The sequence below is a fragment of the Sylvia atricapilla genome, chromosome 17 (assembly GCF_009819655.1).
Source record: "Sylvia atricapilla isolate bSylAtr1 chromosome 17, bSylAtr1.pri, whole genome shotgun sequence".
In the NCBI taxonomy this organism is placed as follows: domain Eukaryota; kingdom Metazoa; phylum Chordata; class Aves; order Passeriformes; family Sylviidae; genus Sylvia; species Sylvia atricapilla.
Window position 1 is genome coordinate 5081872 of NC_089156.1, and position 16870 is coordinate 5098741.

The 16870-nt window shown below is 44.1% G+C and overlaps 1 protein-coding gene across 1 annotated transcript in view; it reads right to left on the bottom strand.

Annotated features, from left to right (window-relative positions):
• MED13L (mediator complex subunit 13L) overlaps positions 1-16870 on the bottom strand; it is a 185504-nt gene that overhangs the window by 38020 nt on the left and 130614 nt on the right. The window contains 9 exon segments of the mRNA XM_066331362.1: positions 578-696; positions 1016-1121; positions 1542-1764; positions 2423-3148; positions 5429-5533; positions 6356-6518; positions 10447-10638; positions 11039-11233; positions 12377-12522. Of these exon segments, the coding sequence (XP_066187459.1) occupies positions 578-696; positions 1016-1121; positions 1542-1764; positions 2423-3148; positions 5429-5533; positions 6356-6518; positions 10447-10638; positions 11039-11233; positions 12377-12522 (1975 nt within the window).

The window sequence follows — 16870 nt, forward strand, 5'->3', positions numbered from 1 at the left end:
CAGTCACTTTAGGACCACCATCTGTATCATTATGGCTGTATCAGATTATGCTTGAAGATAGTGACTACCCAAATGTTTGCCTTCCCAGGCAACTTCCCTCCCCCCCATAACTGATATCAATCTGCATTTCCTTCTGTATTTCCTAACATGCAGCAACTATTCCTCTCTGCACTGAAATAAAGTGCTTGGAGGAATATGAGGGAACATGATTCAGAGAATTACGGGAATCCTGTACGGTTGAATTTATTTTTCTATGAGCAGGTTCTTAGACAAAGGTAAAAGAACCCATCATCGATTAATAAAACTTGAATATTTTCCACCATAATTCTCAAACAGAAGTCCAGGACAGAGAAGTAGTATAATGGATTTATAAAGGAACTGCATGGCTCTCCCTGTGGAAACTTCTTACAGCCTGTCCATGCAGGACGGATCTCCTGAAGGATCTCTCTCTTTGCCAGCTAAAATCCAAGCCTGCCTGCCTGGAAACTCTCTCTCTCTCCCATCTATTAGGGACCATCATTCCCACTGGGATCCCTGTATCCTGGCCTGCAGAGGGCTGGTCCCCAAGGAGACTCACCCCGAGCTCATCCTCGTCGGAGTTGTCGAAGATGTTGTCGAGGTCGTGCAGGGACGGGGCCAGGTCGGTGACCTGGGTGAGGCTGCCCGAGCCGGCCCTGCCGGGCTCCTGCCGCGCCTCTGCACAGGGAACACACAGTCAGGGCAAGGGGGGCACAGCCAGCAGCACAACGGCCCCTCTGCTCTGCTGGAGCCCTGCAGGCTCCTCAGCAACCACCCAGGCTCAGCTGGGGAACAAGGAAGGGGCTGCTGCTCATTTAACGTTCTAAAAAATATATAATTGCTTTTTATAAAAAGGACGAGGAAAATCAAGACTTTTCCAGCTTGAGAGCTTGTCTGTAGCTGTGATATTACGACCAAAAGTTTACATGTGATTTTTCCCTCCAGATGTTAATGGGTATTTTTTCTTTGCAAAGTGAATCAAAGGGCTTTAACTCACCGGTCTTAGGAGCAGAACTGAAAATGGACATGGCATCTTTTCCATCAGGAACTGGCGTGGAATGGCCCGTTGAGGGGATTTCCTTGGAACCAATCCCATCTTCTGACTACACAAAACACCAAAGAGATTTCATGGACATGAATTTAAGCTATGTAAGAACAAATGTTTTCCTTTGTCCAGTCAAACTCAGGGGTCTGAGTTAAATATAAGATTTACAAAGGATTCCATGGACCATATTCAGCTCTGACAGCCAGTCCAGGTAATCAACCACCTCAAACTCTCCAGGAAAAAACAGCTTTCAGAATGTTTGCTTGCACAGCCAGACACCAAAACAGCTCCATAAAGGATAAGATATATATAAGGAGCATTGTGCAGGTGACAATATAAAATAATTAAAATATATATATAAAAATATATACATCAGTGGAACCGACCTGTGTCTTCGAGAGTGCGGTACAGCAAACACTGTGCTACAGGATAAACCCCCCCAAGAATATTAAGGCCAAAGACTGGATTTACACCTTACCTTGTTCTTTTTCAAAGGATCTTTCTCAGCCCCAAGTCTGCATTTCTTATTGACTGTGAAACTGTACTTAATATCTCCATCTTCAAAGGTGTAAGGATCACTGGTGTCTCCCCAGCCTTCTCCAGGGGGTTGTAGTAGAGGCAAGGGGTCGAGATAGTTTAGAGTCTGCACTGGTTTCTGCTCTTCCAAAATTTTAAACCGTTTGTTAGGTTGTGCTAAGAGCCTGAAGTGAAATAAACAAGCAAAGCCACCATGAAACAAAACCAGCGAAATCTGCAGCTGTCACACAAATAGAGCCCATGGCTCACTCCATCCCCCTTGATCAAGGAGAAATGTCTTTTTCCTCAAATAGAGGATGTATGGGATATATTTAGTATTAAATACCTTACTGTATTAAGATCGACTTTGGGACAATGAAAGAAGAATCAATTTTGTCACTGTATAAACGAAAACACTTTTTGAAGTCCAGCTTTCCCAGACTGTGTTTTCAGGCTGAAACTCTTTTCAGCCTAGCAAGCTCCATTGTAATTACCAAACCAAATAGTCTTTTAACCCAAAATCTCTTCCTCAATTAATTTTTCCTAAACATTTTCATTAACCACTCTCTCTGGTGCATTTTTTAAAATGCATAATCAGAATGCTACAGTAATTTTTAGGATAGCACAAAACACAAACGTAGGTTACAAAGAGATTGATCGGTTCTTGTAGTGTCCAACAGAAACCCAGAGATGGAAAAGGCAAGCATCCTGCAATAGAGTGATTTTGTTTAAGTATTTGGTGCTCTCTGCAGCATCTGTGATGGTGAAGCCTTAGCCTTTCTCAGCTGAAACACAGAAATTAGAGTTTGGTGATGATTCAGACTGCCCAGCGTGCACTCTCACCTTTTCAGTGCAGTGCTGTCGGGGTTGATCTCCATCCTGCCATCATACCTCTCACACGGCAGCTCCGGCGGCCGGAACTCGGGGTCGTCACTCGAGGGGACACTGTAGGTCCTCCACACGTCCACGGCCTCGTTGCTCTGAGTTATGCCACAGTACAAGGCTGTCTCACTGACCTCTGCCATCAGAGGTAACCTCTGTCCCACCAGGACTGTCCTGTCATCTAAGCTGGGCAGTGGCTGCAGCTCCAGCCCGCCGCCGTAGAGTGCTGGGTTCACAGCAACGGAAGGGGGGTCCAGGTTCTCCGCCTCCTGACCTCTGGGCTGGGGGCTCAGGGTGGGAGGCAGAGGGGAAGTGGGGGAATGGGGTGAATCCATAGGATTCATATTAATTGGCTTGCTTGGATTTCTAGCAGGTAGCGAGAGCGGCTTCTCGTATTTCCTGGAATTGGGAACCTCCAAGGCGGACTCCATCCCGGCCAGCCCCAGCTTCTGCCCGGACGTGTCCTGCTCCATGCATAGCTCTTCAGTCACCGAGGGCCGATGGTGAAATGGCATCAGGGGCCTTTTTTGCAGTTTGTCTCCCTTGTCCTGCCTCTCGGTGGTTTTGTGCTTTGAGGAGGCAGGAGGGGGCAGCGCCGAGGCCGCCGGCCCCACGCCGAAGCCGGGCTGGGGCAGCGCCGGCGGCCGGCCCGAGGCACCAGCGCAGCGCTGCTTGAACACCTTGTGCCTGGAAAGGGAGGGGAGAAACCACTCACGGCGTGCTCTGGGCAGCTACCCCACCTCAGGGGAAAGCCAAACCCAAAGGACAGCAGTGAGAAACCTCCTGACTGCTCCTGATCTTTTAACCGGCTTTTAATTCTTGCCCGATGGAGGAAGCTTGAGTAAATATTCTTAAATATTCAAAATAAAATAATGCAGTAACATAACATCTTATTACTGGCTCCATATGGCTTTTTTTGACTTTATATCCAGTATCTTTGAGACTAAGAAGCACAGGACTGAATTGCAGTGTTTCAGGTCCTGCTAGAAAGTATTTTCATCATACTGATGATGATTTCCAAGGATGTGACAACAGGGATAAAATTGCCCATACTTCTACTGGTCTTTTTTGTTGTTCAGAGCTTTTTGTTTAGTTGTTTATTTGATTTTATTAAGCTAAAAAGAAATTGAAAGATGTGTTTGTGCTTAGCATTGAAACATGTTTAAAAATAAACACCATTTCAAAACGAATGACTCCAGCCCTATTTTATGAACAACAATAGGGCAACAAAAACCCATTTCAAAACATCCAATGTGCTTTTTACTTAAAAAAGATAAGCTACATGATTGCAAGTGAAGTGGACTAGATTGGAGACACCCAACCCTGCCTACAGGTGCAAACACAACACCCTGTGTTTGCTGCCCCTGTTCCCTGGCAGCACCCAGGCTGTGTGGGGTTATCCCAGCTTTCTGCAGGGCTTTGCTGTTCCCAAAGATTCCCTGCAGCAGCAGATGGTCTGTGCCTGCAATCACCCTAATGTGCAGCTAATGCCCTGGTAACTGGAGGTTTGCCTTAAGCATGTTCTTGTAGCATTTCATTGCCTTAATTCTCCATCATTCACCGTATTTTAACTGACTGTAGAGAATTATTTCAGACATTCTGCACCTCACACACCAAGCTGGGTCTGCAGGAGACTGAATTTGATGCTGAGCACCAGACAGCCCTTTGAGACTCCAGATCTAAGATTATATCCTGACATTTATCCAGTACATGGAATGGGCACAGAAATGACTAAACCAATTTCTGTATGCCAGTAGCTGCTCAGGTTCTGCAGCTACACAGAAAGTACTTATTGCAGTTTGAAATCAGGTACTGCCTTCATTTTAAGGATAATGTTTCCATTTCCCAGCTGCTGTGTTTACCAACTCCAGCATGATGCAGTTACCACTGGAGGGAAGAACAGACAGTGTGAAATGGCAAGTGCAGCTGAACCTATCCACAGAACCAGGCTCCCACTGCCCACTATTGAATCCCATGCTTTCCAGGCAAAGCTCAGTTTTCCACAGGAAACACTTGGCATTCTGACAAAACATTTATCTGTTCCACATTCCTGAGTATATGAATACAAACAATGTGTATAATCAGGGGGGAAGAGCTGCAGAAAGCATCCTCTCACTTGGGATAGAGCAGAGTCTCCAGGTTGAACATTCCACCTTTGTAGGATGCACAGTCCCTTCGTCTCTTCCTCACACTGCACAAAGAAGAGCTGCATGCTTAAGGAATAACTTCTTCTGGTAGAGGTGCTTTTACCACATACCTTACAAGCAGATGCTGACCTTGGGAATTAAGAATTTCAGTAGAAGTGCTTCACAGGACTATTTCACTACAAACTGGGGGGTTCTCTAGCCCTATAACATCTCTCTGATAGTTTTAAGAATGGTTACCATATTGGTGATGAAGGTTTGCCTTTCCTGAGTGAGGAGTTCTGGAATTCTAACCACCCAAAGATGACAGATAACACTAATAACCTCCTAAAGTGTTTGTGTGAGTGAGCTGTGAATTCTTTCTGATGCAGTGACAGTGGGTGACCAGGCTGCAAAGCTTTAATATTCTCTTGGGTGGGTTTTGATGCCCTGGCAGATTGACCAGAGGCACATGAAGTGATCTGTAGGGATGTTTTTTCCCTCTTCCTCCAAGTATCAGGATGCTCACAAACTTCGGCAGATCCTGCCCTCTTCACCACAAGCCTTAACCACTTAATCAAAGGTCACAGCTCTGAAAAGCTGCAAGATGAGCTCCTTATGAATGAGAAGTGGTCCTGGCCCTAATACCATCATTTTTCCACTTGGATTGGCTCCTTCAAGTGACAATGGGCTGAGATGCAGATGCATCCCCCAAATGTGTTTCCAGGTTTGATATTACAGTTTCCTCTTGCCTCAGCTAAAGCATAACTCCCTTCTGTAAGTGTACCTCTGTCTGAAAAGGGCTCTCACAATATGACAAATGTTTATTCTCTTCAAAACTCACCTGGAACAAGAACAACTGACTCTTTGGACTGGATCCACAAAATCCCATGAAACACTATTGTTAGGAACTTCCTCCTCCAAATTTGCAGCTGTAATTTGATTCCTCCTGAAGAAGAGAAAATTATTTTAGTAATCACCACCTTTGGAAAAGCATTATTTTAAAAATGTATGTGCATAAATTCATATATGTTCCCCTCAGATAAATTACTTCCTTCTACCTGACCTTTGAAATTGACAGCAGATCCCTGTACTACTCCTTAAATTTACAGTTTGATTTATGTAGGAGGAAGGTCCCAGCTCTGCATTAGATAACTCCGGAGTCTGAGCACAAGAAACAAGGGGAAAACCATTTAAACTGCTTCTGGAAATTAGTCTGACAAAGCCAGTGAGGAAATTGCATGGAAATAGGAAAAAACACATATTTCAGGGCTCACCATGCTGTGATACACTTTAAATCTCCAGCACTAAAGGTCTGTGATACTAACATCAATTTATACACCCTTGTCAATTGAAATCTTAGTCCAACTCATGTAATGCTTTACAAATACTCCCCTTAGAGCACTAAATATCAAATATATAAATCTGTTCTGCAATCACCCAGCTTTCAGTGTGGTAACTACAACTGGAGATAGAAGCTGCCATCACTAAATCTGAGAGCATTTGGCTGAAGGCACATCCTTTGGATGTGTGGCCTCAAGGACTGTCACAATTAGGGTACACAACTGCAAACACAGTGGGAAGTGTCAGAAGTTCTCAGCTGAACACAGGGACAAATTCACAACATTTTCTTTGATAATGCTGTTTGGCATCATCAGCTCTGATTGGTGGCAAAGGAATCCTGCAAGGAGTAACATTAAGGCAAACCATGACAATTTTAGCTGTATATTATGTGTTTTAAATCAGCAAAGCATGAGGACTGCTGCCATACTTGGACTGTGCCCTGTTGAGGATGCATTCCTTCCACACACGGTGAACAATACGGTTGTGAAATTTGGGAGTAATCTTGCTTGATTTCTTTGGACTGTGGACACTGACTGTCCCCTCCTGCACAGCTGGGTGGCTGATGCTGCTCTGAGAGCAGCCACTTTCTCCTGCAAGAGAAATAAAGCATTAATGTCAGAACTGTTCTTCATATTGTCACTTGCTGTTTTTTCCTGGAAGTCTCTTAGCAGGCTGCTGCTGACTGCACCAATGTTCACATTCACTGGGGAGGGCTCAGAGCATCCTTACAAAACACTTTTCAAAGCAGCACTTCCTTTGAGGTAACAAAGACAGCACTGGGTTGGACAATACACTTGTGCATGTACTGCACCTCACCTGATGTGATACACTCTGCATAGTATATATGTCTATAGATATCTATAAAAAAATACACTCCTTATTAAATGGAGGTACTTCAGATAGTCACTACAGCCCTGAATTGAATCACTAAAAAATAGTGCAGATAGAGCTTTTTCATTATTATCCTGGACGTTAAACTTGAATTTATATAGTCTTTGGTGAGTTGCTTTTAAGACAATATTTATTGTAATATAGATGGTCCTAAACGCATCTATTAGGAAAACTAATTATTTATGTAGACTATTTCAAAGCAACGATAAGTTCTTTATACTCTGTATTAAACCTCACTGAGGAAATGAATGGATCACTGATGCTTTCCTACAGACACAGGCTGGTAGAGCTGTGGGTGCTCACCTGGAGAGGAGAAGGCTCCAGGGACACCTCAGAGCCCCTGGCAGGGCCTCAAGGGGCTCCAGGAGAGCTGGAGAGGGGCTGGGGACAAGGGACAGGACACAGGGAATGGCTTCCCACTGCCAGAGGGCAGGGATAGATGGGATATTGGGCAGGAATTGTTCCCTGGGAGGGTGGGCAGGGCTGGCACAGGGTGTCCAGAGAAGCTGTGGCTGCCCCTGGATCCCTGGCACTGCCCAAGGCCAGGCTGGACAGGGCTTGGAGCAGCCTGGGACAGTGGGAGGTGTCCCTCCCATGGCAGAGGATGGAATGAGTTTACCTTTAAGGTCCATTCTAACTCAAATCACTCTCAGATTCTGTGCCATTTCTTTACAATATGTTTGAATTGAAATACTAGAATCAAAACTGGCTTTGCTGAGATCTTCTAGTTGAGATCTACACTACTAAAGAAATTTCCAACAGCTTATCACCAGTAGATACACTATTAACACAGCATATGATATTCTCAGTATGTATTTTCTGTATGATTATCAAAGAGATAACAAATGAAGATATTACTTCAGCATGTCTGAGAGCCTGAAAACTCTCTGCACTCCGTTCCCTCCTGTGATACAGAAGCCTGCACCAGCTATTGTACAAGCAGATGCTGCTTCTTCTGCCCTGCAATGTGTTTCTGTTTAGCTGAATTCCAGCACATCCATCTTGCCAAGCCCGAGCTGCAGCAGCAGAGGGAGCTTTGGGTCCACTGGCCTGGGCACAGAGTGCCTGCTCTGGGCTGGGCTGGAACAGCAAGGAGGGATGTGCTGCATTTTCACAAGGTCACACCAGGGTACAGAACACTTCGTCCTCCTGCTGACGCAATCCAACCAGCCTCAAGTGTGAGGTGCTGAAGGGACTCAGTGCTGCACATCGCTGCAGCTAACAGGGAATCCTGCTGCTTGCCACCAGGTGACTTGCAAAACACAACTTTTGAAATGGTGCACAGCCCTGCCTAACCCTGCATTTCCTTTCATCCTTCACATTATGAATTTCTTTCTTCAATAAGGTCTTCCGTGATTATCTTTTTGTAAAGTCAAATGAAAGTGAAATCCCCTGGCCACACTGAGGTTTGTGACTCTAACCATGTATTTCCCTGGCTTTCAGATGTTCTCTAACAAGTGGGAACTTGACAGATGATCAAAAAACAAACAGGTCAGAACTCCAGACTGGCAAATGTGCCCTCCTTTGGAGAAGGGGAGAAGGAATGTGTGTATAGACAAACATCACATGCACACAGAGGCATCACGTGTCAACAGCAGGAGGAAAACAAGATAAAGACTGATGGGAAGGGAAGGACAGGAGGCACGAGAGGATAACGAAGGAACTACCAGGGCTTTCAAGTTACAATGGAATGCATTAATTATTGCTTTCTGTAATTATGTAATATTTTATACTATACAGTACAGCAATATACAGCGTAACAGGAGACAGAACTGCACAGCAGGCAAAAGCCCTTTGTTCTCACACACTGACACTAATTTTTATCCATGAACATCCCTGACACAGTCCTGAAGACACAGAGATACCTATGGCAGGTAATGGGACAGTGAGTGGAGGACACAGCAGCCCCTCACCAGAGGCCACTGCACAACCCCTGCAGTCCACACTGGTGCCACTGGTGGGAAATGCCATTCCCCAGTTCCAGCAACAATTTGTTTTGTTACATACTTTAGACACAACCATGGAAAATATGATTAAAAGAAATCTGAAGAGATCATCTAGTCCAGTCCTTGCTTTAAAGCTGCATCAACAAATTTAACTGATCTGTTTCTTAAAAACAGCCTTACAAAATGCCCCCACCAAACCTCCCAAAACCCATCACCCCTCTGCTAATGCAACTTCTGAAGCTTTCCAACAGCCAATTTATTCCAACATTTCATTATCCTTCCTCAGAGCAAGTCTTTCCTCCTGTTTAACCTAGTTTTGCTTTGCTCCAGTTTAGATTCATTACATACTGGTTGCAGAGAAAAGCCTATTCTTTTTCTCCTTGAAATTCCACTTCTCTGGATTAAACCACCTCGATTCTGTCCATCTTTTCCTGGAGGTCCTGTTTGCAAAATCCAGCATCACTCTCACTGTACTTCCTTGGACTCCAGTCAGTTTGTCCACATCTTTAGGTGCTCCACACTGGACATGGCACTAAACTCACATTTTAAATAGCATCAGGCAGAACTGAAGCATTATTCCTGTGCCTCACACTAATCCAGTTTATGGATCCCATTAGTGATTCTGGACTGCATGACATGCTTTTCCAATTCATTTCTCTCATTTTTTAAGGTCTTTTAAAATGTTTTTTTGATAAAAAAGAATCCTTTCATTGTTTGCTGGAGAGGCACCCCTCTGATACAAATTCATACTGCCCTCAAACAACAGCAGAGATCAAACAGAAGCTGTGACTGCCAGATTGGACAACATGAACACTTTTATATAAATGATAGTTTATAAATATTCAAAAATAGAATCCCCCTTGTGATACTGAACAAGTGTAACAGGGTTCTAAAAATTTAAAAAATACAATAGCACACTAAAATATGCATAAGTACTTGAATAGATTGTTATTTAAATTGTGATTGTCTTGCTTCAGTCAGTTATTAATTGGCTTCTTGCTTATTTTAATTCTCAGTTCCTTTGAAAAACATCATTCCAAATGAATTTACATCTCATGTTCTGTCTTATTAGCAGTAAATACTAAATACTTTGACTGTCTTCATCTATAGGCTCTAATCATGGACAAGTGAATCCAGATGCATTTTCTTTGAACCTTGATCAAAACCAAAGGTTGGTCTTGATGACCTCAGAGGTCTTTTCCAACCTCAGTGACTCTGTCATTCCAGGACTGACCCTGTTGATGTGACAGAATTATCCCCAAAAGGCTAAGCTTGGGAGCTCCTCAGTGAGGGTATGACAAGGATTCTTTAGCCCCATCTGGCTGCACAGACTCACAGAAACTCGTAGGGTCTTTCTGTCTTTGACACTTGTATTGCTCTGTGAAATTTAATAAGTGCTGCCCAACAGGCTCAGAAATTCTCCAAGTTCAAGCAGAAGGTTGTCCAGTGGCGAGAGGTTTCTGTGCTGCTCTGCAGCACTGCACACAGATTACCTACAGGAAGGGAGCTGAACTGAATTCAGCCCATTCTGTGTAAAGGGGTGCTCACAGCACTGACTTTTTCCTTTCCCACAGACCTACAAAGTCTCCCCCAACACTCCTCCACTGCTGCCTTTACCCTGCACTCCCAGGAGCTGAGCAAAACCCAGAGTGTGACTCCACCTCCCCAGCCCACTGCTTACCCATTACAGCCTGCTCTGGAGAGGTGGGGGGAGTCAGGGGCATCCCACAGGTACTGACAGGATCCTTCACGCTTCCAAGGCCCTGCTGTCCCACATTTATATGGCCTGCAGCACTGGCAGCGCTCTGTGACACTGGGATGTCACTCTGGGAGATGAGAACAAAGGCTGAAGGATACACCATCCTCACACCCCCTGCAGAGAGATGGAAAACCACAAGTCTTAGACACACCTGATAATATCCTGCAACCACAGCTACTTCCACTTGTTTCCAATGTCAATTTGACAAAACTTATTATCTGAAATACAGAGAGCTAAGGCATTTCCATGCTAATACACATCCAGCCCTCTGTAACCAGTACAGAGCTGAAACAAGCAGCTCAATCCAGTGAATAATGGCATGTGGGATACAGGGAGTACAAAAGCTTGAGGCGACAGAACTACTCAGATGTTCCGGTGTCAAGAGAGCTACAAGAGAATGTAGGAAAATTATAATGGCTCTTTCTGATTAATTAGATGACTTTTTTTTTTTTTTTTTTTTTTTTCCAAATCATGGGGAGGAAAATAATCCTTCAGGCAGAATATTGAAACTTACCAACAATGACTTCTACTGCCACAGGAAAATCGTTGTCATAGCCCAGCTCCTCCTCCTCTTTCATGCCTTCCTTTTTCTTCAGCACCATGGGGTAGAAGTACTGCCACTCCTCCATCAGCTTGCGAGTGGCAGGGTCTGACATCTTGTAGGACTGGCCCGTGAGGGTCCCATTCAGGCCATAAGGACTCACCAGCACTGCAACACAGCAAAGAGCAGCCCTGAAGGACTCAGCAGCACTGCAGGAGAGCCAACGACAGCCCCACAGCAGGGCTGCTCCAGCTGTGGGTCAGCAGCTCTGCCTCTGCCACTCTTCCATCTCCTGAGGACTGAAGGGTCCAGGGAAAGCCACTGCAAAACCCAGGACAGGTGTGAATGCAAACCTACAGAGCACTGAGCCCTCCTGAGCAGCACCCCGGGCTGGTTTGGGTTCATTATTTCCACAGCAAGTGAAAATTGCAGCAACCCCAGTGTAGTGAAACAGCACTCAGGGATGAACACTCACAAAAAGAAGAGAGGACAGGAACATTTGAGACTTCTCAGCATTAAAAAGGATAGATAATACACAAAGAAGAGTCACAACAAATAGGGAAACTACTTGCTTAACAACAGGTATTTTCATTCTGACTCGATTTTGCTTTTAGTTGTATTTGATTTGAGTCATGAATTCAGCTCACTGAAATAAAATGTATGACTGAAGTGCCTGAGCCTCTGTCAATGCTTTACATCTAGACACAAAATGTTTTCAATAACGCTTCTATAAATAAACATCTCTATAAATGATCATTTCATGTGTCTCTGGGTGTTTTTTACTCTATGTTGAACTTTACTAAAGATTTCTTGCTTTAATTGCTTTGAAATTATAATTTCAGACTGTAGTAAAGACAGCATAATGCAACGACTCAAAATTCTTAATGTTCTTTTTTTTTTTTTTTTTTTTTTAGAGCATCACATGAAAATTGCACTATGAATTTACTAAGCCATCAACTTAATTCTGTAAAATTTTAATTTCTTACACTGGCAAATAAATAGTCATAGATACTTAAAAGTTTTGTCATTGTTTCTGCTACATTTTCACACCCACCCACCCCTTGTCTTTAAAACAAACCAGTAAATAGTTGCCAATGTATGAATGAAAAGCAGTCCTGAAACAGAATCCACACAGGATTCACAGAAAGCCCGTGTCAGAAAATCACACGGGCGCGCCGACTTTCTTAAATATAAACCTTTTTCAACTGAAACGATCGATTTGTTCGGCATGTCATTAATGTGAATCATGTGAATAAACAGAAGCTCTGGAGAATCCTCCCCACAAGGCTGATGCCCCGGGAAGCCGGGTACCTTGGAAGGGCGAGGGGGAGGACTGGGCCATCTGGATGTGCTCCTCGGTGATCAGGTAGATGGGCTGGTGCTGGGCGATCTCCACACTCGTGCACACGTTGCTCTCCCCGTGCAGGAAGAACGTGAAGGCACACGACAAGTGCTCACTGCGGGACACGGGAGACAAAAGCAGACATGGTGTTAATGGGCTCCAGGAGGGAAATGCAGAGCCTCGGGGGCCAAGCACACAGCCCCCTGTCCTATTCCCAGGCTCACTGCCTGGCTGATAATCGTATGACACAGGGATCTGTCACCAGTCAAACGACGGGCAATGTTGGCAGCTGTCTCTTCCATGTGTTCTCCTACTTGTTTCATCACAAATAAATAGGATTTTAACCAGAATTGAAGCAGTAAAATTCTGGGTCGTTAGAAATTCTTCAAATTCTGCTACTTTCACCTCACAATGAGGCCCAGCTGAAAAGGAATAATGAAGGAATAGGAAAGATGTTTGCCTAACATCTCATGAGAATCTTGATTAAAAAATATAGAAGCATGTGAATATTACAGAAAGTTGTCAACAATCTAAGGTGAACCATGGATTTGCCACTGCTGACCAAATTTAACTTGAAATGAATGGCACTGAAAATGTTTTCATTCTACCCACAGAGTGACTCCCATCACAGCAAAGTATTTGCTTAAATAGTTTCTTGCTACAAAGCCACAAGAAAAAAAGAAAACAAAGCACATTTCATGTTTTTAATCATCATTTTAATCAACTAAAAATGTACAGAGCTGCAGTAAGTGTGCAGAGATTTTTCTGCCCAATTCAAGAGCTGTGCACAGTTTTATGGGTGTTGGCTTTGGCACAGGGCCAGCCCTGACCCGTGTTTCACACACAGCTCTCACTACCTGCACCAAGAAGAAAAACCAGAGGCAACCACAACCATTTCACTTCAGCTTTAAAGCCAACCAACTGCTCTGCTACTGCTGCCAGTTGTTTTGAAACAAAGGCACTGATGGTCTAGGATTGGGAGCTACTCCAATCTCACTAAATCTCTGAATGATTCCACACATTGGGCAGAGTAACTTATCCTGTAGCCCCAGTTACTCTTCTGTGAGCCTCAAACCCGACCACAAAAGGAGAGCAGAAGAAAAAGTTCAGCTGAGAAAAATCCAGAGAGAAAAGGTTACTGAAATAACAGGCAACAGCCACACTTCCCTAGTGCTGCCATCCACAATTCCAAAGTACTCTGGAACAATAATTCCACGAAATAAAAGGGTTTATTATGTTTCACTTTACCCAAAGGAAAGAAATTTCACTATCCTCGGTGAGGAAGTGGTAAATTGATCATTAAGTTACACAGGGGGGAAGGAAGAGAACAGGACATGGGACAAAATGGGTCAGACTCCAGGTATTTCTATCCTGCCCCAAGAAGAGAAGCAAATCAATTAATGTAATAAATGTAATTAAAAATTAAAAATATTAAAAATTAATGTAATAAAACCCCCATGAACAATGGATTTCTGCACATACAAGAAATACAAAATTACAGCAAAGTCCAATTATTTAATCAAAGCCCCTTAGTTTCCTTACACAGGGTGAACACCTTTAATATAAAGAAGGTTTTAATAAATAAACCCCCCGTGAGAAATCTGGTGTAAGATCAAGTGGGGATAATGTGTGCAGAGAGTTCACATGCAGCAGGTCAGCACTTCCAAAGCAGACAGCAAAGCTGTTATTTTCAGCTCCTGTCTTTAGGATATACACAGAAACAGTCTGGATTCTGCAAGCTTCCTACAGGATTTAACTCTGGGTCTTGCTTGGCTGCTCTTGAACTGAAAGAAAAAAATTGGGACCATCCAGGGACCCTCTCAAGTGTATTGCAGAGTGTTCTGTCATGAACAAATCATGTGGAATCTCATCTAACAGTCACAGCTACCCATGAACACTGTGAGGATAAGGAATACACCAAATCATAGCTTGAAAGACAAGATTTGTTTGGTTTTGGAGGGATCAGTTGTTTGATGTGGACTACAAAAAAGAGGGCATTGAAAGGCAAATTTGAAACAGAAGAGTAAGTGAGAGCAAAATAAAATAATTTCCTTTAAAGCTGCTGAAGCAACAGGACAGGAGCAGGTCACAGTGGGGTCTGGGCAGGAGATGGCAGCAGCTGGACACCTCTACAGTCAATAACACTCCAACATCAAAGCAAATTAACAACTGAGTATGGAAATCACCTCTTCTTCAATATTCTGGAAATAAATAGGCCCAGAGAAGCTTCAACCTGAACGAGCTCCCACTAAAGGAAGAGAAGAAAGGCTGCCTGCCTTGACTTTAGAGAAGGCAGAGCCCCAGTTCCAGTGCAGAGTGGCCTTGAATGCTCCAGCACCCAGTTAAAGCACTCCCCTTGGCTGAGAGGAGGGATGCACTCCCGGAGTGCCCAGACCCTCCAGGACACAACACACCATGGCCAGGAGCTCCCAGGCCCCTGTGTCAGCAGAGAAAACTTCCTCACAGACACCACGAGAGCAGAGGAGCACCCGGAGCAGCAAACAAAAAAAAAAGGCCAGGCCATTTTCTGGCCCTTAGGGGAAATCGCACATCCCAAACCACAACTAAAGCTCAAAGGAAAGAATTTCCAGGCGTGACACAATTCCAGAGTCCTCTGGACACCACAGAACCCACCACAGAACCCACCCCAGCCCCCATTTCTGCACCAGACATGGGACCCCAGAGCCAAGTCCTCTCACTGTGGCCCCAGACGCAGATCCACACTGAAATATGGGAACACCAACCTGGAGCCTGCCTGGGGCTCTGCCACTCCACACACCAACCCCTGGGAAGGAAGGACTCCCTGCCTGACTGGATCCAGCATTCTCTGTGTGCTGGAGCCAGCACAGGGCAATTATTTCACTGTATGACAGCACCTGAAACAACTTTTCTTCAGGTGAACACACTGCTGGCTCAGGAACAAGGGAAACTGATGTCTGCTTATACACCTCTGCCCAAAGTCACTAGTTTTTATATGGCACAGAATAAGAATACAGGAGACCAAGCTGCAGATTAAATCATATCACTTTTGCAAAGACTCCTTGCCTCTTGATTTTATCTCTTTCTCTTCTACAACTCAAAGAAATAAAAGGAAGACCAGGGAACAGAACATCAGTTCCCAGAGCTATCAGATCTTTAATAATGGTATCTATAAGTCCATTTGTTGTCTCACATATTCTGCTGGATTTTTTTTTTTTTTAAATTCCAATGATTTAAGATGCACAGACAGAAACTTTGTCTACATATTAATCGCCTATAATGTTTTTCCAGTAGTGAAATAAAGCACTAAGGTAACAGTTTCATAATGCAGCAAGCATTTAGATAACATTATCTAAACACTTGCTGTGTTACAGACTTATTATCTCAACACTGCCTCAGTTGTCACCAGCAAAGCCCTTGCCAAGGCCAACACACACCTCTCTAAGGGGACTCCTTCCGTGATCCCATCCCCAGCAATCTCCCATTAATGTATGCACAGGATGAGCTGCCAGCCTGGGGGACACAAGGGATTATTCTTCCAATGGAGCCATCAATCTGCAGTGTGACAGGGTAAGGACAGCAGTAGCTGCACGAGTCCAGGGGAAATGCTGCACATCCCATCAGCCTGTTCTGAGCAGGAATTCCACTGCAGCATCACTTGGAACAAGACCCACATCAGGTCTGTGCTGGAGGCAAGGTCATGTCCAACACCCGTAACCTGTGGTGGGAACACGGGACAAACTGCTCCCATTTCCTGCCCTGGCTTATCCTGATGTCTCAGAGAGCTCCAGGTTTGGGTTTTTTGGAGATGGACTGGACTGCTTAGAGAACAGAGAACAGGCTTGGCTGTGAGTAAGTAACACAGTGACAGTGCTCCTGCTGAGGAGGAGTTTGCACTTTAGGGAAGCAGAGTTTCGCCCCACAGCTCCTGCAGGGAGGAACAGGTTCTGCAGTAACAGCCATCCCATGCTTGCCCTGGAAACTACACATAGAAATAAGCATATTTTTACACTGTATTCAAGCAGTATTCAATATTTGGTTCCGTTTTTATTAATGGATAATTTAAATGTATAAGGAGCTCCTCCAGTGTGCTGGCATTGGGAGATTCCCTTGTATGTACAGAGTAGTTTTATTCCTGTGATCCTCAGTGAAGTACTACAGGATAATAGGTGAAAATTTCCCCTAAATATTCACAATAAACCCTTGTTTTTCTGTATCAAGTAAGTTTTGCATGTTGAACATCAAAGTTTATTGATCTATTATTATTACATCTGCATAAAATGTGACTTGTCGAAGTATGCTGGTCTTAAAATGCATCCCACAATTTTTAAGATTAACTGAATTCATTCTCAGACCATTGATGGTTACTGAAGAAATAATTCAAAATAATACCCTGAATAACTAAATCAGGCAGCAGGGCTGTCATAACTACTGCAACGTATTTCTTTTCTCTACACTCAGGGAAAAACCCTGCTCTTGATATC